The sequence below is a fragment of the Alligator sinensis genome, unplaced genomic scaffold (assembly GCF_000455745.1).
Source record: "Alligator sinensis unplaced genomic scaffold, ASM45574v1 scaffold989_2, whole genome shotgun sequence".
NCBI lineage: Eukaryota > Metazoa > Chordata > Crocodylia > Alligatoridae > Alligator > Alligator sinensis.
Window position 1 is genome coordinate 313,140 of NW_005842162.1, and position 27,262 is coordinate 340,401.

The following is a 27,262-nucleotide window of genomic DNA, read 5'->3' on the forward strand; positions in this document are numbered from 1 at the left end:
TAAAGCAGCTCTGTGCAAAGCTGTTTGACCAAGTGTGTCCAGTGCATTCATCTGAAAAATTATTCAGCAATATTAAATAAAGTATCTTTCTAATTACAAGACTCCATCTGTCCCCTACCCTTTAATCAGGGGAAGAGCAATAAGCAAAACTTCAATGCAAGTTTGTTTCCCCATCAATCCCACTGCATTAAAACAGTCAAAATATTAAAACAGAATAATAAGGAATGAATTTAAAAGTTATTACTTAAAAGTATTTGATTATTTCAGGCTATTTTTATTTAAATCAGGTTAGTAATTTATGTTGCTAACCAGATAAATAATTATAATAAATAATATATAGTTTAAAACATTATTAATGTTTTGAAGAACTTCACTTGGAAAATTAATATTTGGAACAGTCACTCTTTATTAAAAGTAGCCATATAAGCAAAAATCAAATGGAAGATGGATAATAAATTAGGTGTAAATTAACTAAAGAATTTCATACTGGACTAAGCTTCAAGGAAATTACCACATGCCAACCACAGAAGAGAAATAACTCAACATTTCCTCATTATTAAAAAAATTCCAACTAGGTCAAATTGAGGAGAGGTCTCCATATTAAAAAATGCAAGCCATGGAACTTATATTAGTTAACATATTTTTTCTTGTTACTTATTCATCTTTTAATTAAATAAAAAATTCAAACTACAGTATTTTACTGTGTACGAGATTGTACATAGTGCTGTAGTATGTATAAGGAGGCAACAAGAAATAAGATAATGTGGAATCTCAGAATAAAATGAATAAGCATCTCTAATAAAAAGTGTACTGTAATAGAAACCTACATATCCAATGAGATCTAATAAAATGACCTAAACTAAACAATTAGAGGCATCACTGTAGATTTCTACAAAGGAAGAGAGTAATAGACAAGACAGGCTTTAACAAGAGATTTTCAAATAAGCTACTTTGTGGCTAAGAGCTACTCCAAGCAAATTTAAACGTAGATGTCAAATTTAAATGCAGCTTTTTATCAATTTATGAAATACAAAAACTGCTCTACATTGTCTGGAAGATATCACAAAACCTGCTATCGGCTTTCAATGCTAATGACTGTAGGGTGAGCTTCATGCACAACAGATACCGATATTTTATAAAACTCTTGTGTTACTCCTCAAAAATCATTATCCTATCGAAAACAAGATTTTTACCCCTTAATTCCTGCTAGAAGTTTTGCATGCAAATCCTACTATATTTCCACTGCATGTCAATTAAAAAAATGCACCCCCATATTAAGTTAAACGGTGACTAAAGGACATAGATTAGAGACAGACCTATGCAGAATATCTGATAGGATCAACAATACTTTCACTCAAACCTGTATTGGAGGGATCTAACAGGCTTTAAGGTGTCATGACCCAAAGGCATGATTTTGTGTGTGCTTCGGCACCAGAATTATCCCCGCCAAGTTGCAGCTTCATTGCACGGGAGAGTTTCCTGTTGCAGAGGAAAACCCCGGGGCAGGGACGAGTTTCCCACCTTTCTGCAGCTTCTTTTGCAGAGTGCATTGCTCAAGTTGCAAGAGAAATGCACGGTGCAAAAGAGTTCCTGCCACCGGTATGCAAATTCATTCCCCGCTATTGGCTAGTTTTAAATTATTCCCACGTGGCGGCTAACGATTGGCCTGTTAGCCGTATAAGAGGCTTGAGCAGTTTCCGCCCAAGCCGAAGAGGACTCCACATCCATCTCGTGGGGACTCTGGATACACGGCAGGGTAATAGAGACCCTGTGTGAGATTCAGAGGAGCTTGGCGACCTGATCCATCGCCCACCTCTTCCCGTCTTCGAGCGCAAATTTTATAAGACGTATCTCCAATTCCGATTTTGGTGGCGCGTTCACCCAGAGCATCCGGAGCTCTGTTCCGTGGAGCCTAGCAAACTCCACGTGACCGTCCATGTTGTCTGTGTCTGTAACCGCAACTCAAGCAAGTTTTCCAGCCTACACCACTGCCATCTCAGTGTAAGTAAACAATCTTTAAAACTACCGCTAAGCGTTTGTGCCTAATTCCAGCTCATCGCCCTCCCTCTCCGATCCAGCATGCCTGGGCTGCTGGCCACAGCCCGCGTGCAGCACGGAAAAGGGCTCGGGTTGCTCCCGGCCCGCACATAAGGAAGAATAAATGTCTACAGCACATATGTAGCATAATGCACAAGGCCTGATACCACTCAAATTTCTTCTAGAACTAAAGATAATGCTAATAGAAAATCCACAACTTGTACTGCAGAGATTTTTCTAAGCAGACACATATTGGTAACTCTCTAGGAATGGCAGGGAGAGAAGAGGGGAATGTAAATCAAACCCTGCTCAGCTCATATAAATGTTACCTTTCATGGTTACACACTGAAAAATCCTTATAAGAGAAATACCATAAACATAAACCAGATGTTGAATACCTAAAATCCACAAGTTTATTACAAAGGATGAAATTTTTGTTTGGGAACCAAGATGACTATAACCATAGACAAAGGCATACAACTATGTGGAAGAGTTGTTTTTGTGCACCCATAGTTATTAAGGATAGATGTCAGTAGAAATGATGCAAATTAAAACTGACCATAGGTAGCAATGCTCCATTTAGCCCAAGAAGAACTAGAAATTAGGTCTTCCCTACCACTAACTTCTGCATTTATAACAGAACACCCTGAACAACAGAAGTATAGCAGCCAGACTAGCCTCCCTGAAGTCCAACACTATCTGGAATAATTGTAATGCAAATCTGAAAATAACTCTTGCAGAAGTTGTCACACCTGCAATAACAACCGTCTTTGTACTGCACTCGCATCTTCTCTTAGTTTCTAAAACTAAGAAATGTCCTTCATGTCCTTCGGAGCCATCTAAAAAAAAAACAAATGCTCATCTACAGACCCAAAGGGGGTTCTTGATCAGAGGGCATGTAAGCTAGATACAAACAAATAGTGTTTTTTGGTTTTCAGCTCTGGAGCAGTTGGTAAAATGTGCCTTGGCTTCCCATTTTTCAAGGGGATATTTCAGTTGGACCTGTGGTCCCTTTAAAGCCAATTTGCCTTCAAAGCTACACAGCACTGACTGATCTAAAATGAATCCAAGGATGTAATTGACCTTTCGAGAGCCATTTAAAGCTGGAAACCAAGGCACAAGCACTAGATCTGGAGGCAGTGTGTTAACCCATTTATTTATGACTGGAAACTAATTAAGAGTATTTAAAAATAATTTAGAGGCATGAGACAGAAAAAAATATAAACTGCTGATTCCAGAAAAATATATATTGAGATTTACAGTAAGCCCAACCAAATAAGACATCTCTGGGTATCTTGTATCAATTTCAGGTCTAAAATTTTCACTGTTCTTTCATATTCCTTACTTGCTTTTAAACTCTAAACAAGAGTATCTTTCACCATACTCTATATGAAAAATGTCCAAACTATATCATAGCAGATGTGTACAAGAAAGCTCGGGTCATCATTTAAGCTGCACTAAAATAAAATAAAAAGGGATTGTCACTCATGTAGATCCTCCTTTTGAGCACTTCCCAATCAGACAGACAAAACTCTAAATATCTTTAAAGACCATCCTTCGCGAGACATTTACTGAGCCCAGAAAGTGATAGATTTGACAGCTTTCTGTAGAACTCAGTGCCTAGATTCAATTTCTTCACACTATAACAAGGAAGAAGTCATATCACTGGTCTAATGGTGCAATTTTAAAACAGCAATCCCCTGTCACAGTGCATTGGGCAAACATTAAAAAACGTAATTTCCCTATGCAATATTTTGTATTGCAGGGATCTCTGTTATTTCCCTTTGTTCCTTTGTTTAATTTTTTCATCAAAGGTACATATAATATATATATATACACACACACACACACAAAAAAAATCAAAATGGATGTGTACCATCAGTCAGTGAAGAAATTCTTTTCATCACTGCACTGCTGCTGTCTCGCACAGAGTAGGCATATAGTGCGACAGCAATATTGTTATGTAATGTCAGTCAACCGTAGCAGCTCAACAGCTGGAATCTGTTCAGGGAACATTTTGACACCGTGTCATTAGAATATTGGCTTTCTGTCAGTGTCAAATACTGAATGTTTGCAGTATCCTCCTAGTCCTATGGAAAATGCAGGAGTGTTTTTACTGATTCAGTTGCATCTCAGTAGAATAAGACTTAATTTCTAATATAGTTATATGTTCACATGTAAAAATCCCAGCTTTTCTACAATCTTAGCAAGAGATTCTTAGTCACATGCATGGTTCACAACCACTGACATTTCAGTATTTTGGTGCTGACAGTGAAGAACAGAACAGTCTGTTTCAATGATTCTCAACCAAGGTGTCAAAGCAGGCTTGTCCTTGCCTGGCCAATCTCCTACCCCTACTGCCTAGGTCCCTCTGCAAGCAAGAACGTAAAATAGTCTGGGTGCCACTCAATTTATAGAAAATATGGAGGGGTTCCTTGAGTCCAATTAGGTGCGTCACATCCAGAAAGTTTGAGAACAACCGGTTTATTTTATTGGTTGTTCTGTGATCAAAGCAAGGTAGTAATAGTGAAGCAAGTGCAGTTTGGGCTGATAGAACAGGAAATCAGGATTCTGATCCTGTGAGACTGATCAATGCAATCTCAGTGCTGAAAACTTTCCCACTGGCAATAAGACAATGATCCAGTGCATCAGTGGTGCTGTACATGTTAAATGAGGGGTGCTGCCCATAGGTCTCCAAGGCACATGCTGGACCTACTCAGGACCTCCCCACTGCGTGCCAGACTAAGAGCCTGTGGTGTTTGCTCCAGCTGGTCTGAGAGACAGTGGCACAGGCACTTGTTCTGGCTGGTCAGGGATGTGAGATGCAAGTGACATCCACTCTGGGATGTGTGCTGGATGCAGTGCCCCCTCCAGTCAGTCTGGGGTGTTGCTGCATGCAGTACAGGTCCCAGAGCAGGCTTCCTGTGTGGTGCAGTCCTGAACCAGGCAGAGCAGACACCACAGGCACTCAATCCAGGGCTAGCCCTGCACTATTTATCTGGCCCATGGACCAGTCCCACACCACTCACCTGGACCATAGGGCCAGATGAATTTGACATCCCTGCATGAAATCATTGTCATAAGAATAATTTGACTGAAAGCAGATCACTAAGTATGTATTATTGCTGGAAACTGCAAAAAATTGAGTTTTGAGCAAATATCTACTGAAAGTAGAATACCAGGAGGTAGCAACTATGTCTTTAAGAGTAGTTGGGCCTTTGTGTCAAAGCCTTCTTCAGACAGAGCTTTTGGGAGGCAATGCCTCTGCCAAGATGAGAAGCTTTGGTGCTTCTGTAGAACCAGAGGTCTGCAAGCCTGATTGCTTCCAAGGAGAGCTGCCAGGAGAAAGGCTCCTCTGAGAAAGAGTAGGAAGGGTACCACTGGAGCTAGGTGCGCACAGGCATGGATGGCACCAATCCAGAACATGCACTGGAGTACAAAATTCCAAGAATAAACACTTCTGTAGCATCCCAGGCTTACTACAGGCAAATTTTCTGCAGTTTTGTTCCAAGCCATTAAAAAAGAATTTCTGGTGTAGATATCTTAATTTGACAGCTCTGAGTAACAATATCTGGCCAACAGGATAGTCATGTTACATTTTTAGTTTGCATGTCAAACCCCAATGCACTGCTCATGTACCAATGGGAAGAAGGCACCAGCAGTGATATTCAGTATGATATTTAAAACTGAGATTTTAATGGGTATTAAGATCACATCCTGCAAAAGAAAAAGTCTGCTGTCTTGTGAGCTGAGGACAAATACTTCTCATATCCTACTGGCTAAAGGAAACAGAGCTCAGAGGGAAGCACAGGACTCGGAGAGGGGGGCTCCCGCCACTGTGCACCGCCAGTCTGGGAGGGCATGGGAGCAGGTATCTGCCCCCAGATCTGTGCAGGGCAGGCTGGGCCGGGCGGCACTCCAGGAGGCTAGCCCCAGCTGCCCACCGCCGGGCTGCACTCCGCAGGGTGGGTGGAGCCAGGGCTGTGCTCTGTGGCTGCGCTCTGCAGCAGGGGCTTTCTGCCTGGAGTGCAGCCCTGGCCAGGGAAGGGGTGTGGCAGCTTGTGCCACTGCACACTGCTGGTCCAGGAGCTGCTTGTGTGGTAGTTTGTTCAGCGGCTCTTGCCACTGCTCCTGCAGCCAGTCCAGGAGGGCATGGGGCCCTGCACTATGCTCCAGGATCTGCGCAGGGTGGGCAGGGCCGTGGCTGCGCCAGTCAAAAGGTGGAAGGCATTGGGAGTGGGGGCTATGCCGCCCCACTGCTAGCCCAGCCAGTGTGAAGCCACCATGAGACTGAGCCCCTGTGCTGCCTCCGGACAAGCAAAGCGCAGTGGCGGGAGCTGGCCTGGCCTCCCCACACTTCACGGACGAGCAGTGGCTTTGCTCCAGCTGGGCGAGCAGCACCAGGGCATGGGGGGAGGGGAACGTGCCACCCAAAAACTTGCTGCAGCCCACTCACAGCCACTGCTGCACTGTCCACCCCACCCCGATCCAGAGGAACACACACCCCCGCCCATGGGTGAACAGCAGGGAGGCGGGAGAGCGTAGCCCCTGCTCCCAGTGCCTTCCGTCCAGCACAACCCCCGGCCCTGCCCACCCCACACAGATCCTGGGCCACACGCCCCCACCCTGTGCCATCCCAGACCGGTGGCGGAAGCAGTGGCGAGAGCCGCTGGACAAGCCACCACATGACCATCTCCCAGATCAGCAGCACGCAGTGGCGCAAACTGCCCCACCCTGTCCCTGGGCAGCGCTTGCCCCAGCCCAGGTCCCAGCCCCAGCCCCAATCCCTCTCTTGCTGTGGGGGCATTGATCTGCACCGCCCCCTTCCCTCCCCGCTTTGCCCACCACAACAAACTTAGCAGCTAGAGGCAGTTGTGTCCTGTCCAGCATGGTGAGGACTGCTGCCTGTTTAGTCTATGGCTGAATCTCCGAATCGGCACCAAATCTTTTCCAAATCGATTTGGAGGCTTCCAATTCAATTTTGAACTTCTAATGGGTCTCCCGATTCGATTTGGATTCGGAGATTCGGCTGCCAAATTGGGCTGAATCTCCTCCAAACAGAATTGGCTACCGAATCTTTGCAAAGCTCTGGCGGGAAGTCTCCAGGAATCTGATATTTCAGGGACTCTGCTAGTCACTTGTAGGGATGAGGCAGAATGCCACTAACTCCATGAATACACTATGCATCTTCTGGGATATTGTCTGCCTTTTCTAAAACACAGGACTTGTCCCACAGGAAGAGGTAGGAGTTTGGCCGGGATAGTGGTACTCCTGGTTGTATTTGAAAACTTCTATAGTGCTTGGTTGGTGAGTCTTGCTCATGTGCTCTGCATGAAAACAATCAGCAAATGTGGTGCTGAGAAGGAATTATTCACTAGTCAGGTCAGCAAGGACAAATGGAATTTTTTGTAGTGCAAGGGATGGTTCTTTATTTGGGATTATCTGGGCTTATTTCAACATAACAAATCTTTGCCACTGCACTGGGTAAGGGATTGGTGGTGCTCACACCTCTTCAGCGCTTTATTTGTGGCATGCTGTAGTGCCACAGCTTGGTGCCTATGGTGTGCTTGAAGGGCCAGAACAGATGTTTTTGTACACCCTTTTGGGCAAATGGTTGATTGCAAATGCAGGGGACTGGACTTCATGGTCTGGGAAACCCATCTCAGTCCTATGTTCCAATACTGTACTGTGTGGAGCTAAGACACTGAAATGCTGACAAACCCTCTGATCTACCTTTCTGCAGTCAAGTGACCGAGATGCCTCAGGGAGGTTTTGTGACTATGCCAGCTCTCAAAAGTCAAGATAGCAATGCTAACCATCAGCCAAAAGTCACATTTGAAATATTTGGGCACAAAAACTACAGTAAAAGAATATTAAGGTTACAATAAGGTCCATAAGTTAGGAAATACCTGAATTTGGACTGCAACTTTAATTCAGCATTTTACCATACAGGCAGTCCTTGACTTACAATGGCTCAAGTTGCAATGAACCGCAGTTGCAACGTTTGTACATTGACACCTGAGTTTCAAAGTTCCGACCTGGGTTTACTTTACGATGCTGGATACAGGTATGTCGGTGCAAGAGGAGGGGGAAGGGCTGTAGGGGTGGGGGGAAGATCAGAGCCCCTGCGGTGAAGGAGGGGCTAGGGCTGGGACAGGGGTTGGGGAAAATGCTGCCCAGCCAGGGTTGCACCGGGTTCTGGGAGTGGGGGCTATGGGTATTGGGAGAAGCTGCAGCTCATCCGGCAGCTCCCGTGGCTGCTCGCGCCGGGGCAAGGCAGGCAGTGCCAGGGCTGTGCCGGGTGACTGTGAGAGAAGCTGTGGCTCATCTGGGTGCTCCTCTGGCTGCTCCTGCCGGGGTGAGGCAGGCAGTGCCGGGGCTGCACCGGGCGGCCGTGGCTCAAGCTGCGGCTCGTCCAGCCACTCCTACTAGAGAGGCAGGCTGTGCTGGGTGGCCACGGGAGAAGCGGATACTTGTCTGGCTGCTGCCCCCACCGGGGCAAGGTAGGCATGTGTCCTAAGTTTGTGTCTGACTTCCAAAGCTTTTTGAAGAGGTGACCAAAAATGTTGTTGAAATGGGCAAAGAACTCAACTCAGATGTTGCACCAGAAGATGCTGATGAGTTGCTGGCATCACATTATGAAGAATTAACTAATAAGGACCTCATTGAATTGGAACAGCAAAAAGCAGCAGAGGAAGAAGATGCACCCACTGTTGGAAAGACTCCTCTTGTTGAAGTCTTGAACAAAAGTTTTGGCTGAGGCATTTCAACATTTGGAAGCTGCCATGTCCCTGTTTGAGGAACATGACCTCAACATTGAACACAATGCATCAGTGAATAGGGGCATATCCAACAGGTACAGCTGCTACAGAGAAATTTACAAGCAAAAGAAGAGAACATCTGTCCAAACTTCCTCGGACACTTTCTTTAAGAAAGCAGACAAGACTCCATAAAAACCTGCAGCCAAGACTCCTGAGAAGACTCCAGACCCCTTCAAAAAGTCCAACCAAAAGTCCTTCAAAAAGTCCAGCAAAGTCACCTCAAATAAGTCCTTCCAAATAAATAGGATTGCTATTTACAATATAAATACATAAATAAATACATATAGACAAGTAATATAGCTACATTTATTGTATATAATTGATTGAGTTCTGTGCAAATTTTGGGTTATTTGGGGTGAAAACAGGGTATCAGGCTTTAGCTCAGGAACCAATCCCCCATTTATAACATTGTTTCCTATGGGAAAATTGGTTCCGAGTTATAACGTTTTGATTTAAGACGCAGTTTTCAGGAACCAATTGTGTCATAAGTCTGAGGACTGCCTGTATGTGTGTTAGTGCAGTGGTTCCCAAACTGTGGGCTGTGAAAGCAAATGGGGTCGCAACATCAGCAGATAGGGTCACGGGGGTGGGGGCCTGTGGGTTTGGAGTGAGGAGCCAAGCTGAGGAAATGGGGCCATGCTGAGGAAAAGTTTGGGAAGTACTGTGTCACTTGCGGAGTGAAGTGGAATTTTGTTCTCAAACTTTATGCCTTCCCTCCATACGTGTCTACAAATGTGTTAACTTCTGAAAACCATATCTGATTAATTAAAAAAAAAACTTCAGAGAAGTTCATCACAAGAAACAGCTTTTGGCAACAGCAGACAACAAGAAATGGCAACAGATGTTTGGTTTAAAGCAGAAAGACTCTAGCAGAAACTGAGGCAATGGAGTCTGGAAAACAAGCAAAAAGTTACAACTATCCAAACCTCAGAGGTTCAAAGACACCAAGATGCTGGGAGATTCTTACTAGGTCTGTGCGAATAGGTAAGTATTTGATTTGGACTTGACCAATTTGGAGGACAGTGATTCGATTCAGAGACTCGGGTCACTGTCCTGAATCGATTCGGCCAAATCGGCTTCAAAAGATTCAGTGATTCAGCCATAGACTATAATTGGGAAAAATTGAAATACCTATCACTTTGTCATTTTGGGGCAGATTTGTATGAAAACAGAAGGGATGTTGCCTGCCAGGTTTCAAGGAGACAGGTGCAGGGGTTTCTGGGAAACTGTCCTTCAAGGTTCTGAAAGCAAAACTTGTGTCGTGTTTGTGTTAAGGGGTGTAGGTTGTAGCCATATTGGTCTAAGGACATAAGCAGACAAGGTGCTTTGGGTCAATCTGATATCTTTTATTAAACCAACTGAACAGCTGGAGAGCTACATCTTAGCAAGCAAGTTTAAAAACCCTTCCTCAGGCTGAGGAAGCATCAGCAGTTGGTGTGTGCTCTTCCTGGATGGAATGAATGGTGAAGAAGCCAGAGGCTGGCATGCATGCAAGAAAGCCAGTCAGTAAAAATGTAAATTGAGGCACCAGGAGGTGAGAGAGGCAGGGGGGGGGGGGGGGGGGGGGGGAGAATGGGGATGTAGCAGGTAAAAGTGGAGAAGTACCTGGGAAGTCAGATGTCAGGAAGATTATAGTGCGTCATAAATCCAATGTCTATATTGAGTCCATGAGGTTTTGTATCTAGGAGGTGGATGAAGTGAAGTATGCTGTTTCTATATCCTTCCCCCAGAGCACTGTGATTGGAAGGGAACTCATGGAAAGATCAGAGTCACTAGCCAACTACAGATGGCAGTCTTTCCCCCCCTATCCCCCTCCCTCTTCTCAGTTTGCTTCCCTGCAAGATTGCCTTTCGAATCGCCGAATCTCCAAATCTTTTCCGAATTGATTTGGAGATATTTATGGGTCTCCCAATTCAATTCAGATTTGACAATTCAGCCTCTGAATTGGGTCGAATATTCTCCAAATCAAATCGGCGACCAAAGCTTCGCACATCCCTAATTCCTACCTCTCTTTTGCTAAAAAGCATGAAACCTTAAAGATGGATAATTCAGCAAATATTGCAGTTCATACCCTGAAGATAGGTGAGCTGCAACTGGTGCAGGACCCAAAAAGAGGAGGAAAGAAAGTAGCTTAAAGTGGCTCATTTGACTCCTATGTTCCTGGTATATTTTACAGCAACTTAATGGCTGTTCCTGTAGCGTATAAGAACTAGACCAGTTTGCTAAGGAAAGGACCATTCCTTCTGACTCCAGCATCATCTGAAGTGGGTGCATGGCCTTTATGCTACCTTAAAATTCACTCCCCTTTGGGGGAATCTCCAGCTGCCTTCTGCAAAATTTGAACTTTTTGGCAGAAGAAGACAATGGGAGAGAACTATGCCCATCTACAACATGCCCTCCAGTATGAGGGAAGTCTAGTCTGGGTTCTTTCACCCAAATGTTGGCCTCCATACACTGCATGTAAGGAGTTACAGGTTACTCTACTGTGAACCTTTCAGTGCAAAGCAGTTCCAAGAAAAAATGGACATACTTAGTGGGATTAATCCTATTTCTTTTACTTAGAAGCTTATCATGGGAATATTACACATATGACCTTTTTCTACTCTTGGTTTAGATGTATGGCATTTTTCAATCCTACAAGAAGTTAAGTAGACAATAGTATTTTTGTCAGAATCTTCATAATAACTTTCTCATGCACTTAAACTGATGTTTGCAAAATTAGTGGTTCTGAGGTTTTTATAAAGATTCTTCTAAAATGAATATAAAAAGTCTACATAGAGTAAATGTATTTTTAGGTAGAAAAAAGATTTTATTACAATGGCAGCTTCACTTTGCTATGTCACACAATCCTGAATAAAGAATCCTTAAGAAACTCCCCAAGCAACTCTTTTCAGCCTGATAATCTCCCTTTCAACACCACCTTGTTGCTATTTCCTCCTTGGTCAGTTCCTTACTATTTCTCTATTCAACCCCATTTTCTCCAGCTTACTGAGCAATTTCCCTTGTGGCAGCGTATGAAATATTTTACAGATATCCAAACAAATGACACTGACCATTGCTTAGAAAATCAGCTATCTTATCAAAAGCAGATATCAAGTTAGTCCGGCACAATCTACCCTTGCACAAATCCATGTTGCCTTTCAGACATATACAAATTATTGGAAAATACGTTTATCCAGGAAAATTCCATTTTTGTCAGTAGTCCCTGATCTATATTTTAAACCAGAATGCCTTTTACAGTTGAGACTGAAAATGCATACACAACAAAATGCAGGAAACAAGAGACTATCAACAAAAGGATTAGCAAACACGAGTATACCTTTTAAACTAAGGAAAATATCTATTCAGCAGTGTTAAAAGCCTTGACAAGGCAGGAAACCTGCAACTGGATAAAGTAATCTCTTCTAAAATACCGATATCTGAAAAATTGAGACCCTACATTCTCTGCTTCTAAATTTTATTCCATACTGAATTTATAGAAATGGAATGATAAGGTTGTACGGTTTAATATTCAAAAGTAAAAAAATGATGTTAAGTATGTCTGTTAAACTAATTTTAAAAGCATTTACACATTATACAGTAGTAGCCAACGTGTAGGCAAGAAGCCGAGCATTAATAAGAGAAGTATTGTAAGCGCCATAGTAAGATTAAATATCAAAAACTACCATTATTAGCTGACAGTTTTAGAATACCTTCCAGGTGAAAAATGTCAGTGTTTCATTAATATTATCACATTAAATCTCATGGAAAAACTCTGTAAGGCAATATAAGGTTTTTACAGTTAGGGAAACTGAGGTCTAAAAAACACACGGCCCAATCTGCTAAAGTACTAAATATCTGCTTTACTTTAACCAGGAGTAGTCCTACCAAAGTTAAGCAAGCATTTAAGTGTTTTGCTGAATCAAGGTGTGAATGGATTTTCCAAAATGAATCAGACGATTATGGCACAGAAGGAAAATAAGCCATGTCTCCAGGGTCTGAGATTTATACTTTAATTATGACACTATCTTCCCCTTCTCTAAATATTCAATGATACGCACTGCAGCTGAATTTGCTAGATTAAAACTTTTAGGATTTAACAGTCTTTTGTGCTTCAAGACAAAAGTGATCACTAACTTCAGATAATATGACAGGTGCTTGATGGCTAAGAAGGCCACTGTACATGGCATACATTAGGTCTGTGTCAGTATAAAAATTGTTTTTAACAAAAATCATGTCAGTACATTTTCTCCCCATAATTCCACTTTCCAATTTTTATTTCAATCTACATGGATAAAGCCAGATTTTCAAGTGGAAGCTGAGCTCTGGCTTTATAAGTACCTAGATGAAAGGGCCAGATTTTCAGAAGTGCTCTGGATTCAAATACTCTATATAGCAGTAAGCACTATTTGGGGCTCAGCTCTTGTGAAAGTCTGGCCACTTTATTTAGATGCCTAAATGAGAACTGCCAGTAGCAAATTCTCTTGAAAATTTTGCTCTGGAGTGATTGCTTGGTGCTATAAGCACATATAAGATTTCTACTTCCACTGCATAGGTTCAATATTAAGGGAAAGTTTAGGGATCTGATTATAATTCATGGTTTGAATGAGCAGCACAAATGTTTTTCTCTAAAATAAATCCTCCTAGAAAAGTCTTAGAAGAGATGCAACTGTATCAAATTTCTGGAATATGATATACTGTGCCATGATACCATCATTAAAATAGTTTATGATTCTATCAAACCACTTTAGAAGCGAATAAGATTCTGAGCTCTGGAAACTGGCTCTTAAATAGGCCCCTAAATTACAATTCAATGTCTTAAAATAAGAAGAAATAAGGAGACTTGTATTAACTATGTGTACAGTTACATTGCTCTCACCTCCTATTAGTTCAGAAGTGACATTATAGATTGTGATTACAGATATATTTCTTCATTTCTAGCTAGATGGATGCTGATGAAGACTGAGAGGTAGCAAACTGAGCTACCCTAAAAGCAAAAATAAGGAGACTGTTTACATTTTATATGGTAAAAATTATCTCTCATGAAGAAAAACAAGCCTTTGAGGAAAGTTAATTGGCAAAATAACAACAATCATACTGTACCTTCTCATCCACTGTAACAGTAATCTAAAAGGGAAATTGTGGAAAGATAGAGGTTGCACTAATTGTGGGGTTGAATTTATCTTTGCCTGTAAACTTACAACTTCAAAGACCGCTGGTTTGCAAGCGCATCTAACAGCGTGCTTACAAAAATGTGCGTGAATATTGGTTATAACCTAGAGCAAAGGTAAATTAACAGAAGGATCTGCTGGATAGATAATCAAGAATAATTATAAATAGTTGAGGACAAGATATTTAAAAATGAATAACCAGTTAGTCTCCTAATTTCACAGCCAAGGCATTCATCTAATAGTGCGCCTTGCCTTTCAAAACTGACGGAACCCTTAGCAGTCCCTCTTGAAGGCAACTAAGAGCTAAATCTAGGAAGTCTACCAGAGCTATCAAGGAGCAAAATAATTTTGAAAAGTAGGGGGAAGATATTTAGAAACAAGGGCAGAGTGGAGGGCAGGTGACCAAAGTTAAGTTTCTAAATCCTTATTCGGGCATTTAAATAAGCCAAATTTTCAAATGCTAAAGACCCAATATCTCTCACTGGTTGCTATAAACAAATGCCAAGGATCATATAGAAAGTTTCAGACAGAGTCAGGAGAACAAATATTGAATTCAAAACCCTACTTTAACTGGACAAATTACATGATGGATATTTACAAATTTACCTTTGCTCCATGTTTATGCAGAACTTCCATGACATCATTATGAGCTCTTTCAGCTGCAACGTGTAAAGGCGTCATGAAGCTAGAGAGAAAATGATATCAATTAGTTCTGTTTTCCTGATTCTACTAAAACCTTTGGAAAATTTTGCTCAAATTTTCAGAAACTTACTCTTTGTTTTTCTCGTTAACATTAGCTCCTTTCCTGAGCAACAGTTCAGTAACTTGTTTTCGTTTAGGGTGCAGGGAAGCCACAGCACAGTGCTGTATAATAAAGCAAACATAAATTACTATTATAACTACTTAGACTTTGAAGTATTTTATGAGGTCCGCTGAATCACCTTTACGTATTTTACTGAGTATCAGGACTGCAAAGTTTATACCCAGAATCCCAGAGAAATATACCACATTTCTGTCTTTATATATGACACATGGACCAATATGCAAGATGGTGATCAATACTAAATTATTCTAGTCTGAAAACAATTTTGATTTTATAACTACATGTCACAGATGAGAAATACTTAAGTCTCCAACTGTGTAAACAAGATACCAGGACAATAAATGATGCAATAAGTAAAGGCAGGCAAAGGTAAAGGGATTTTAAAATTTTACTTCTGCATAGAGCTTCTAAAGCCTTACACTGGAATTCTCCTGCTTCCTCCCCTGGGTTCCATAGCAAAATGTTTGCTTTGCTCCTTCTTCTATTTCTATGTATACTGAACATGTTAACCTTAATCTAATCGCTGTTCTGGTACGTGTTTTCAGTTAGTGCTTAATATATGGGATTATATTATAAAGCCAACTGTAAGAAAATAAATCCATTTGCTTAGAATAGTTTATTTCACATCTGGAGTGAGATACACCTTTAAGGGGATCTCTGGGAGCAAGGTCTATCAACATCCCTGCTAATCCTAAGTAACTTGACACAGCCTTTTCCTACATTGTCACATACTTTCTTCTCCCCACTGTGTAGTTGAGCCCAGGTGGCTAGTTGGTTTGTGAGGAAGGCTGCAACTCTGGCTTAGATCCCACATCTCTAGCCATGACTTCACATACCTGGTTAGGATGGTAGGCCTTGCTCCCCTGGAAGGCTACACCTCTTCCTTAGAACCCATCACACACTGAAATTTTCAGGGGTGTCCAATTATTTTGGAAACCCATTCTGAGAAAAGAACAACTGAAAAACAGTCCTGGAGCACTTCAAATTGAGCACCCCAAATTAACAGCTACCTGAGAACCACTAGGTGTTTTTGAATATTTCTACTTTTATTATAAATGTAAGCACCATATTGTGAAAACAGTGGAGAAACTTGTGTACATTCTCTTGGATGCAAGTCCCACACTTCTAGGTGTCAAATACTGTGACTTTCAGTAAGTTAGCCACAGAAGCAGAAGTCTGAGAAATGTTAAAGATACTGACATTTCTTTTTCCCATACTGATGCACAGTAATAAATTCTTGTTATATGAGCTGTTAGACTGTAACGATAAATAAAGATCTAGCTAAACTGCTGCAAAGTTTAAGACTGCTTTTCACGTTCAGACATGTACCTCCAGCAAGTACAGTTTTTAAGTGCTATAAATAATATAATATTTATTTTTCAGGTCAAATAGTTGCTGTATGTTCAAAAGTGTCAAATAGTCAAGAGCAGCTCAAGTACTGCAAATGTAAAAAAAAGGATAAAATGAGTAGTTATTTAGTAAAAAGTATTTTAGTAATAAGAATACTTCTTATTTAATAAAAACCACCAACATAATCAAGAAGGGATTAACTATGTCATCTTAAATGTGATCTGTTCTCCCCAGACAGACTACTGATTCTTTTCCTTCTTATTTAAAAAGTTTGGAATCTTTTCAGAAAAGTCCACTACTGAAATAAAAGACCATCTTGGACACACGCTGATTAATGGCCCATGTAGAATAGGACCTATAGAGCTTCTGATATTTCTGAGATCAATTGCAGGGTTTTTATTAACCACCATGTAATTATGTCTTACTACTCTTTCTAACAAAGTAAAACTATCCAGTCATACTGTTTTAATAGTGACCATCTCAATTCATTTTGATAAAACAAGTTACTTACTCTATGCTCTTTGCCTTCCTAATTCCTCAAATGATGAACTGAGAGCAGAAGCAATTGCCAATTAAATTACTAATGCACATACTCACACTTGGTTAGTGCAGATATGCTATTTCAGGCGAAGGTCATCTGAAGAAAGGCACTTGGTGCCCAAACGTTAGTCCAACATTTTTCCCAAGTATATGGTTGGTCCAATAAAAAAGATAACTAAAAAACCTTGCATCTCATATTTCCAGACCACCACAGCTACAATTACAACACTCCAAATCTACTACAACACCATCACAAAAGCCAGTGTATTATTGATCTGCTTTATCTCTTGTGATGCATAACTATGTTTCATATTGAAGACCCCAGCAAAAATTGATAACGCATGGCTGGCAAGCTCTGGTAAGTCACTACAGCAACAGTGGAGGCTAGACAGATCTGACTAGTGTCACATCAAATAGGCTTTGTGAGCTCAAAATTACTGCCATCTGCTGGAGACAGGACACTACTCACAGAAAGAGAGAGACCATCTACTGCAAGAGTGCTGTAAACTATTTCACTTCTGACTTCCATCAGATGATGAAAAAATTTAATATTAAATAAACGTATTGGTGTAAAGGACAATTTTAATCAAAAAACATATTTAACTGGGCTCTGGTGGAAAACTTCATTAAAAAAATAAAGAAAGAAAAGGTGAGGTGGCTTGACAATTTATTTCAGTCCTTCACAGAGCCCCAGGACATATCTATTTTGCCTGCCTGTACTGTCATCCTCTGCATCCCCAAATTAAGATTTTGCATCCAGTCTCCAGAAAAAACAAGAGAGTGGGGAAGAGGGGGAGAGGAACACTGTTACAGCAGAAGACAAAGCAACCAACTAGTAGAAGTTGCTACAAAGATGATAATCCAATGAGAAGAAAATACAGTCACAATATGAGCAGGACAACTGTGGCTTATGTAAGGGTTTCTGGAAAAATCCACCATAAAAAACAAAATTCATGGAAAAACTGAACAACACTACTTCTGTGATAGTGATTTATTTTTAAAATATAAAATGCCTGGTGGCATATCCACAATCTTAGATGATGAATACATTTTCACAGTCTAGCAATAAAAACCCCCTCAACTAGCACTGCTACCACATATATCATAAAAGAAATGAATTGACTGTATAATCTCACCAGTGCAGTCTCATGCGACTGTGGCTGTTTGAAATTAATGATCTCCAAAGCAAGTGTCTTTTTTACTTTCGCTAGGTCTGCCTCTCTGGCTGCTTGCAGTAAAGAATGTCCTTTGAATTCATCTGTTGGGGAAATAGATATACTTAATATTCAGCAATGTGTCAGATTTATAAATGTTACTTCAGTAAGCTAACTACAAATAACTAAGAAGCAAGGGAGCATTTTTCTATACCCTTTTGAACACTGGCTTAAGGTGCAATCTTAAACCCTGACCTAGAAAAGGCAGAATTAATGTCCTCGAGGTAAGAACTATTAATTTATGTACCACCCTCCCCAAAAGAGGCCCAGGGCATCTTACAATAAAAAAAAGTTAATTATAATGTACTCTCATTACTGACATCTCAAGTTTTAAAATGAAAAACTAAGGTACATTCTGCACGGGTTTGGGTTGTAGCCGTGTTGGTCTAAGGACATAGGCAGACAAGGTTCCTTAGGTAAATTTGATATCTTTTATTAGACCAACCCAAATGGTTGGAGAATAGTTATTAAGCAAGCTTTCGGGTTCAAAAACCCTTCGTCAGGCTAAGGAAGTTTCAGCAGTTGGTGTGTGCTCTTCTGTTGTTTTGCATTTACCTATCACCTATAAGAAACCTGGTTTGACAAATGTGTTATTAGCAGGGATCCTGGTTTTATGTTTAAAAATACCAAATTCTTCTCAAATAAAAATCCCAAACCCACGTTTTTCTGCAATTAAAATGAAATGCTTCTCTCTCTCTATGTAGCAGTTGAACACAATGTTTTATTCATATATTTACAATTTTAAAGAGATATGGAAGCCTACCAGAGTGCCTCAATCATTATCATTAGAATAAAATAAATTCTAAATACCTATATATTTTGGCATGTGCTTTTGGTTTTTTTTATCATGGAGAAATCAGAGCTCCCCCTCCTTTGTGGCGCTGAGCAGTTCTGATATGCCAGTGCCCTGCCCTTGCCCACACCAGTGCCCGTCACTTCCAACCCATAGCCCCCTGGGCCCCTCACTTACAACCCACAGCTCTGCACGCCCCCCAGCCCTCCTGGGGCCCCTCACTCCCCTGCCCTACCAAAATAGGCCCCCAGCTGCCAGGGATACGGGACCTGGCAGCTGTATCCTGACCGTTCCTTGCTACACAAGCACCAATTGCAGCCGGCCAGATAGCCAGAGCGGAGCCTGTGGGGAGTGGGGACAGATGTGGGCTGCCTGCTATGGGGCTCCCACCCTGCTGCCCTCCACCCCAGGGGCCTCCATGGCCCAGCGGGTGGCACCAGATGCAGTAGAGCAGAGCAGGGCAGGGAAACTTGGTGCCACTGTTGCCAGGACCCTTGCACTGGACGTGCTGCCAAGGTGAGGTGTCCCCTGCCTGCCCGGCAGCAGTGTGGGCAGTGGTGGCATGGAGTTTTGCCTTCTCACTACTGATGGGCAGACAGGGGGTGCCTCACATTGGCGGCATGGCTGGCATGGGGTACCTGGTGGTGGTGGCGGCAGCAGCAGCAAGTCTCCCCGCCCAGCTCCATCGTCCCATGCCAGGTCCTGCCCACTGGGCCATGGAGGTGGACAGGCTGCAGCCTCATGTCTGCTGTGGGCTCACAAGTCTGGGGGAGCACATGCCGCCCCGCCCCCGCACCGATGTGTCGCCTCTAGTGTCCGACTCCTTCCCGGGAGCCAGTCCCCATGCCACTGCTTGGCTGTATTGATGGCCACATACACTTGCGTGTGGTACCCCCTGCATCCCACCCCCTGAAGCCCCAAGCAGCCCCTTGCAGGATGGAACTTTTCCAGCATGCAAGGGGAAACCTGTGGTTTCCTGCGTTTTTTTCCTTTAAACGAGAAAATCTGTGTTTTTCTATAGCAAGTAGAAAACCCGGTTCCCTGGTTATTAATAACAACAACACTCTTCATTAATTATGACATGATTGCAATACATACAAGTCAGTCTCTCTCTCAGTTCTGGTGTTGGAGCCATATCAACAGCACTCTTGCCATGACAATTGACTAGTGTTGGATCTGCACCATGACTCAACAACAAAGAGCAGACTTCTACACGATTCTTAGAAGCAGCCTCATGTAAAGGTGTGAACTGCCAGAGGTCCATAGCATTAACACAGGCTCCATGCTAGAGTGGAAAAGAATTCTTCATTTTAGAAATGAACTATAATTACTTACAGAGATGTTTGTCAAAATCATTTTTGAAGTTGTTTCAATTGTTTTCAGTGTGAAAGAAAAATAATTAATTTATTTTCACCTAGCAAAAATAGGAATATTGGAATTAATTTAATATTTATTGCAACAGATCTTTAGGGGAAAAATGATCAGTTAATATTTGGCTGGAAACATTCGATAGAGAAATACTGAATTCAGCAGTGCAGGTGTGTGTTTCAAATCCAAAATCCTGAGTCTCTGAATTAATCACGGGCATAGAAATTGGGATATTTAACAGAGAGTGAGCCTCTGCGTTTAACTATCATATGAATAGACCACATTTTTCCTAAGTATGAAAAATGGAATAATTATTCTTGCATTCCTCCACTTACCTTAAGTAGCAATTCTGTGACTTCATAGTGTCCATATGAGCATGCATTATGAAGGGGCACAAGTCCACTAGAGAAATAAAACAAATAATAGTTAAATATTAACATAGGTATTTAAAATTAAAACAAATATTTAGGAAACATTAAAAAAATTCAGATAATTTTTACTCCAGTAAGAATTTAGAAGCTTTTATATTTAAATCAAACATTTATATTTGCTTCAAATATAAAAATATTCTCATTATATTGTGGGATTCCAACCTTCCAAAGCAATCTATTGCCCACAAGTGTCATTAAAAATATTTGAGTGATACAATCTAAGTGTTTAATCTACCATGTATTATTGGTGATATAAGCATTCACTGTGTTGAAAACTATCTTTCTTGCTACCGAAAGGAAAATAAAACCTGATTAATTTTAAACTTGGTAAAGACAAATTTGTGTATTACTTCACTTTATATTTACAAGCCTCTCCATTTTAAATGTTGTGTGAAAGGAAAAACTGTCTTACAATGTTACCTGGCTTCTGGGTATATTATGATGTACAAATATTTACAGATGATAGATTAAAACAGCTACTCCAGAGTAAAGAAGAACCTGACATTTCTGCATTTTTGAAGTACATTATAAGCTTTAAATATATTTAATTGTACAAGGATTGCAACTATCTAAGGGTTATTGGAATTTCTGTCACTGGAGTCTGCACTTTAAAATGAAACTGATGAAGCAAATGATGCTGGACTAATCACAAGCAAAGGTTATATTATGAGAAAGCCGTAAGTTTTAAAAGATCAGCAAAAGAGACAAGCAATAAAACAAGGACAGTGAGCCCAGTCTGTAAGTAAAGCCAGATAGGGTGGTTATGGCTCCACAGATATGGATGAATATTGCATTTTAAAACATAGATTTAACCTCATTGTTACATATACAAAATGCAGAATGCCCTCTTCTCAATTAACTGACTCCCTCAATATCATTTTTTCTAGGATTCAACAATTAAACCCATTACTTTATTACTTAAAATTAATGTTAGAGATGGCTTTTAAGAAAATGTTGCAGGAACTCTGAAGTCTTTGAGATTTTCTTTGTCCTTATAATTTAAAAGAAAAAAAGCTAAAACTTACTGAACTCTTCTGTAGTGCTCCCAACTGTTGTGACTGTTATTATTTATCTGGTTCATCAGATGAGATATACCTTCTCTGACCACATCTGGTATCTACTTAAGAAAATCCAGTTCTCTTATGAATTATAGCCCTGCTTGGGAAAGCCACCTATTTTCCTGACCAGCTGCCTGCCCCACCTGCTTCCTCACAGTCAACAAATACAGCTCAGGAGTGGGACAGAGCTCTTTCCCACAACTCTCAGAAACCCAAGTTTGCTCTTATAGGGGATGGTGGGGAAAGAAAGAGCTTCCCTTATTCCTGCCCCCTCCCTCTTCTGTGCAATGAGGATGGCTCTGCTAGTCCTTTCGGTAATACCTGTTCTGGGAAGACAGTGAAGAACCAGTAGAGCCGCTCTCCAGCCTACAAGGGGAAGAAGGCAAACTTGCTGCCGCTCTTTCTAGGCCTTGGAGGCTAGTGAGGGGTAAGCAGAACGTACACAGGGAATGAGATAACAAAACGGATTTGGAGATTGGCATCTGAATAAATTACTGGGCTGAGCTGGGTTGAGAACTCCTACAGCACCAAAAGCAACTCTCTCTTAAAAATGACAGAGCAGGCAACCCCTACCATCCCCTTATCCCTTGCCCCAGCAGAATTAAAAAAAAACAAAAAACAACAATAAGTAAGCAAGCAAATAAATAATAAATTATAATCCTATTTTCTGGGGGGGGGACCAACCTCATAAATCTTGAGCTCTTTTTAAAATAATCTTTTCGAATTCATTTATTTTCCCCTCAAGAAATTATAACACTACATTTGCAGAAATAGTTTCAGAATTATCAGTTATTTTCCATATTTACTTCTTACCCATGAAAGCTGAGAAACAGAAACTGAAGGCTATCCCAGACAGAGGATTCCACAAAGAACTGCCTGCTTTTAACATGGCTACCATCTTCTCATGGTTTGGAAGATGTGAAATACCTTATCAAAGATGGCCACTGTCTTGAAAAATGTCAGTTCTTCAGGAATTTTCTGGGTTTATATTGCTTGGTTTTGGAATAACTGAAATATTCTTGTAATTTATTTTAGCTTGAATTCCTGATTGGTACTACCAAACAACTCCAATTAGTTTTTGTCTAAAATCTGCTTGTCAAGCCAGATGATTCTAATCTCATAAATCTGTTAATCCTGAAATTCTTTTTCAGGTGGTTATTAGATCTGAACATTATAAAATCATTAAAAACTGTTAATGGTGCTGTATCCAAATTAATATACAAAACATAAGGTTTAAACATACTGTTGAAACTATATATAATGCTCTCTAATTAGTTTCAAAACTTGACAAAAACAGCAGCAAATACAGCTAAAAGAGCCAAAAAAAAATCAATCTTCAACATTTCATTATACTTCAAATATTTTTAAAGTGACAAAGTCAATTAACCCTCTTTTTTTAGACATCCTTGAGCTGAATTTCTCAATTAATAGAAGACAAATCATAATGTAGAGAACCTCTTATCTTGGCTGATGGATAGACAAGACAGACCCATAGCAATTTTTTTCCCATAAAGCCTATGTATACAACAAGGAATGAGTTTGGGACAGGAAATGCCTTTTACCAAGGATATACACAGCAAATACAATGTGACCTGATTTTGAATAGTAATAAAAACTCCTATGAGATCATCATATAGAATGACTCTTCATTCTCGTAAGCCTCCAGTTTCCATATACCAAGAGTCAAAAACAAATTGTTTCCCAACCCATCATGTATGTACTTTTGCTATAGTATTTTACTTGGACATGAAACATACAACTTAAATAAAACATTTTATCTCACTTCATTGGAGAAACTGCTGTCCCTTTTCATATTCTTACTGTTGACAGAAACTGTACAACTAGATGCCTATCTCACTGAAATTAAAGGGAAATTAAAGGGATTTACAAGCATACATTTGTCAGGATAATCAAGTCCCAGAAAAGACTTTAACTGTATGTGCTTTATAAAAACAAACAAACAAAAAACGTATATAGCATTTGGTTCTCATTTTTGCTCAAATCTGGTATTATTTGCTAAAATAATGCTAAATCCCATGAGTTTCCATAGATTGCCATCTAGTAAGGAGTACTCAAAGATACAGAACTGAGAGACAGGATTTCAAAAGGGCACATTTCAACCAATTCAGGGAAATAGTAGGCGAGGTGCTATGGGAGGAAAGACTGAAGGATAAAGGGCCCAGGAAGGCTGGCAGCTTCTAAAGGGCATGGTATTGAAAGCTCAACAAGAAGCTATTCTGACATGATGTAAACACAAGAAAAATGGCAAGAAACCAATAGGACTGTAGAAGTAGCTTCTAGGATGTCTCAAAATTAAAAGGAAAGTAACAAGGCAAAGGAAGGATGGGCAGACAACCAAGGAAGCATATGAGGAAACTTGCAGACAAAAGCAAGAAGGCAAGCTATACCTGGCAAAGGAAGCCAAGGACAACAAGAAAAGGTCAGAAAAGAAAGACTAAGGAAGCTGTGAGTCCACTGCTAAATAGGCAGGGTGAACTCTTTACAGAAGATTCAAAGAAGGCATAGCTTCTCAACAGGTACTCAATCTTCACAAAAAAAATAATCAAACCAGAGCACTTCACTTATAAGGTTTATTTGGATAAGGGAGGGGATAGGCTGAGGGATGACATTATGAAAAAGACTGGCAGAAATCTTTTGTTTGGTCAGAATGAATTCAAGTTGGAGGGCCTGATGAACTTCATCCTAAGGGACTGAAGGAACTGGCAGATAGGATCTTGGAGCCTTCAGCAATAACATTTACCAAGCTGTGGGAGACAGGTTAGGTACATGAGGGCTGGAAAGGGGCCAACATAGTGCCTCTCTAAGAAAGACAAAAAGGAGTACCCAGGGAATTACAGTCAATTAGCCTAACTTCTGGAGTCATATTATAGCCATTGGCCATTCAGACTGCCTGGAGGAGGAAAACCTAATGACACACAACCAATATGGATTTGCTAAGAAAAAATAATGCCAAACAAATCTGATTTTCTTCAACAAAGTAACTAGCTGGGTGGATGAAAGGAAAGCAGTGGATATGCTGGATTTGGATTCTGTAAGGCTTTTGACAAAGTCCCACACCTTCTCATAAACAAACAGGAGATATCTGGATTAGACAGAACTCCAAGGTAGATGGACAACTGCCTCAAAAGTGCAAGCAAATGGTAATTATAAATGGACGCATGTCGGAATGGCAGGAGGTTTCCAGTGGAGCCCAGAAGGGTCTGTCTTAGGTCTGATGCTGTTCTATATGTTTATTAATTATTTGGATGCTCAAATAGAGACCTTCTGGAGCAAATCAACAGACGAGATGAAACTGGGAAGGACTGCAAACACATTGGGTGCGGGGAGGAAGGGAGGATAGACTGGAAAGCTTGACTGGAGCCAATGGGATGAAGTTCAGTGCTGACAAATGCAAGGCACTGCATCTTGGGAAGAATAATCAAAAACACAAATACAAAAGGAGTGACAATGGGCTGGATGGCAGCACTATGGTGAAAGTTTTTAGGGTCTTGGTGGACCATAGATTCAACATAAGTTGGAATGTGATGCATCTGCAAAAAGGCAAATGTAGTTTTGGGTTACATCGACAGGAACATTAGATAAAAGAAACAGGAAGTTGGCACTTTACCTGGTGCTGTTTAGGTCCTATCTATGGTATTGTGTGCAGTTCCAGGCTCCCCATTTTAAAAAGGACCTGGAAAAGTTAGGGTCCAAAGACAGGCAACAAAATGATAAAGAGCTTGAAAGGCAAACCAAATGAGCAAAGGTTGAGAGCAATAAGCTTGTTCAGTTCACTGAAAAGGCAAAGAAGAAGAAACAACATGATAGATGATGTTAGTATCTGAAGGGCTGCCATAAAGAGGGAGAACACTTTTTCTCTCTCACTACTGAAAGTCAGACATGTAGGAATGAATCGAAATTGCAGTAAAGTAACTTTAGACTGAGTATCAGGAAAAGCTTCTTCATTGCTACAAGAGTGAGGCCTTGGAATAGACTGCCTAGGGAAGCAGTGGAATCTCCTTTGTTGGAGGTTCAAGAAGAGATTGGATAAGCATTGGTCAGGGATGATCTAGGAATAGCAATACCTGCAGCATGCTGTTAAGAGCAACAGCTAGAAGTACAGGAGTCGCTTGGAGATCACAAGAACTCAGTAACCCCAGAGAAGGTAGAAATTAGAGAAGACCATGTTTGGCAGCAAGAGAATGAAGAAGAGTTCCATAAATGAAAAAGAAAAAGATTAAAAGAAGTTGGGATAAGTTCATGGAGGGAATAGGATGACAGAAGAGGGCATTCTGGCTCTCCAGTAAGGCTGTGTGGAGTTGTGTTTGTAGTTCCCAGCTTGCAGTGCAGAAGTGCAGAAGTCCCAGCTTGCAGAGCAGTTCCCAGCTTGCAGTGTTTTGATCTTCCCATGCTTTTGAACTTTGCTGGTTGCCACATGAGGCCAGGAAGAAATTTTCCCCCTCCAGTTGCTGCAGTGGTCTGTGGGTTGTTGGGTTTTTTTTGCCTTCCTCAAAAGCACTGTGTGTTGGCTACAGCCGAGGCTGGCTATTTTGACTGGGGTGTGATGATGCTTCAGCTTGGACTGAAAACACCATGAGATTCTTGATTATAAGGTCTTGCTCCTCTGCTCAGGGTCAGACCCACTGCAACACTGGAAGGACGAACAGAGGGAAGCTGTGCAGTGCCCCAGCAGGAAGTGGAAGGCAGCAGGGAAGGACAGACCAGTAGGGTGCCAAGGAAACCCAGTGGGGGTCTAGTTGGACTGGGGTCACACAAAGGCCCATAGGCAGTCTCCTTATTATTGTTATTATTCTGTCAAAGTGTGGCAGGTGAGAACGAAAGGTGTCCTACAGGTGGAGAGGGGCGTGGTCACACAGCTACCGGGGTAGTCATGGACACCCCTGGGACCCCGTCGTTCTACACAGTGCCACAATCCCGTTTTACCTGTGGCAGGTTAGGGTATACTTGGTGTTTTGGGGCACTGTGCCTGGTAGCTGGGTGAGAGGGCTGTTTGTGCAGTTTTAAGAACAGGTTAGAAAAATACCTGAATAGGATGGGTTAGATAAGAATGATCCTGCCTTGAGTACTGTATTCGACTAGATGACTTCCTGAGGTCCCTTCCAGCCCTATTTTTCTATGATTCCATGAAAGCACAAATTTAAAAATATAAATTTGTTTAATGCTGGTATAACAGAGATGACTACAGAAGTAAGGAGTATAAATCATCATCATAATTCAACTCTCAAAATTTTTACCCTCAAAGATTATTAAACATAAAGCACTAAATTTGATTTTGGAAATAAACGAAGTCCAATTCTTCAGCTAAAGAATAACTCATTTAGACAGACTGAGTTACAACACACAATAGAAAAAATTGTAAATGTCATTAACACAGAACCACTTTGAAAATGGAAAATGCACAGACCAGTCCCACATACCCCTTGTCCTTGGCATGAACATCAGCACCATGTTGAAGCAAAAGCTGGACTATTCGAACTCTGTTATAGCCTGCTGCTAGATGTAATGGAGTAGACTGCAAATAAAAACAAAAATTAGACAGGGAAACAGGATGCATCCATATTTTAATTTATACAGTTCACTTTTCAGTATTTAAACAAAGGCAAGATTTGGTTGAATGGTCAAATTCCCCCCCCCCCCCCCCCTCCCTTCTTTTTTT

General features: G+C 41.1%; 1 protein-coding gene across 1 annotated transcript in view; it reads right to left on the reverse strand.

The window, feature by feature from the left end:
- Positions 1 to 27,262, reverse strand: part of TNKS (tankyrase) — a 254,549-nt gene that overhangs the window by 45,264 nt on the left and 182,023 nt on the right. The window contains exons 6-13 of the mRNA XM_025206544.1: positions 27,024 to 27,118; positions 21,907 to 22,002; positions 20,432 to 20,498; positions 19,827 to 20,013; positions 17,858 to 17,979; positions 14,781 to 14,872; positions 14,615 to 14,693; positions 1 to 51 (exon numbers count right to left, since the gene is read on the reverse strand). The exon at positions 1 to 51 is cut by the window's left edge and continues 121 nt beyond it. Coding sequence (XP_025062329.1) covers positions 1 to 51; positions 14,615 to 14,693; positions 14,781 to 14,872; positions 17,858 to 17,979; positions 19,827 to 20,013; positions 20,432 to 20,498; positions 21,907 to 22,002; positions 27,024 to 27,118 — 789 coding nt within the window. The remainder of the gene's footprint in view (positions 52 to 14,614; positions 14,694 to 14,780; positions 14,873 to 17,857; positions 17,980 to 19,826; positions 20,014 to 20,431; positions 20,499 to 21,906; positions 22,003 to 27,023; positions 27,119 to 27,262) is intronic.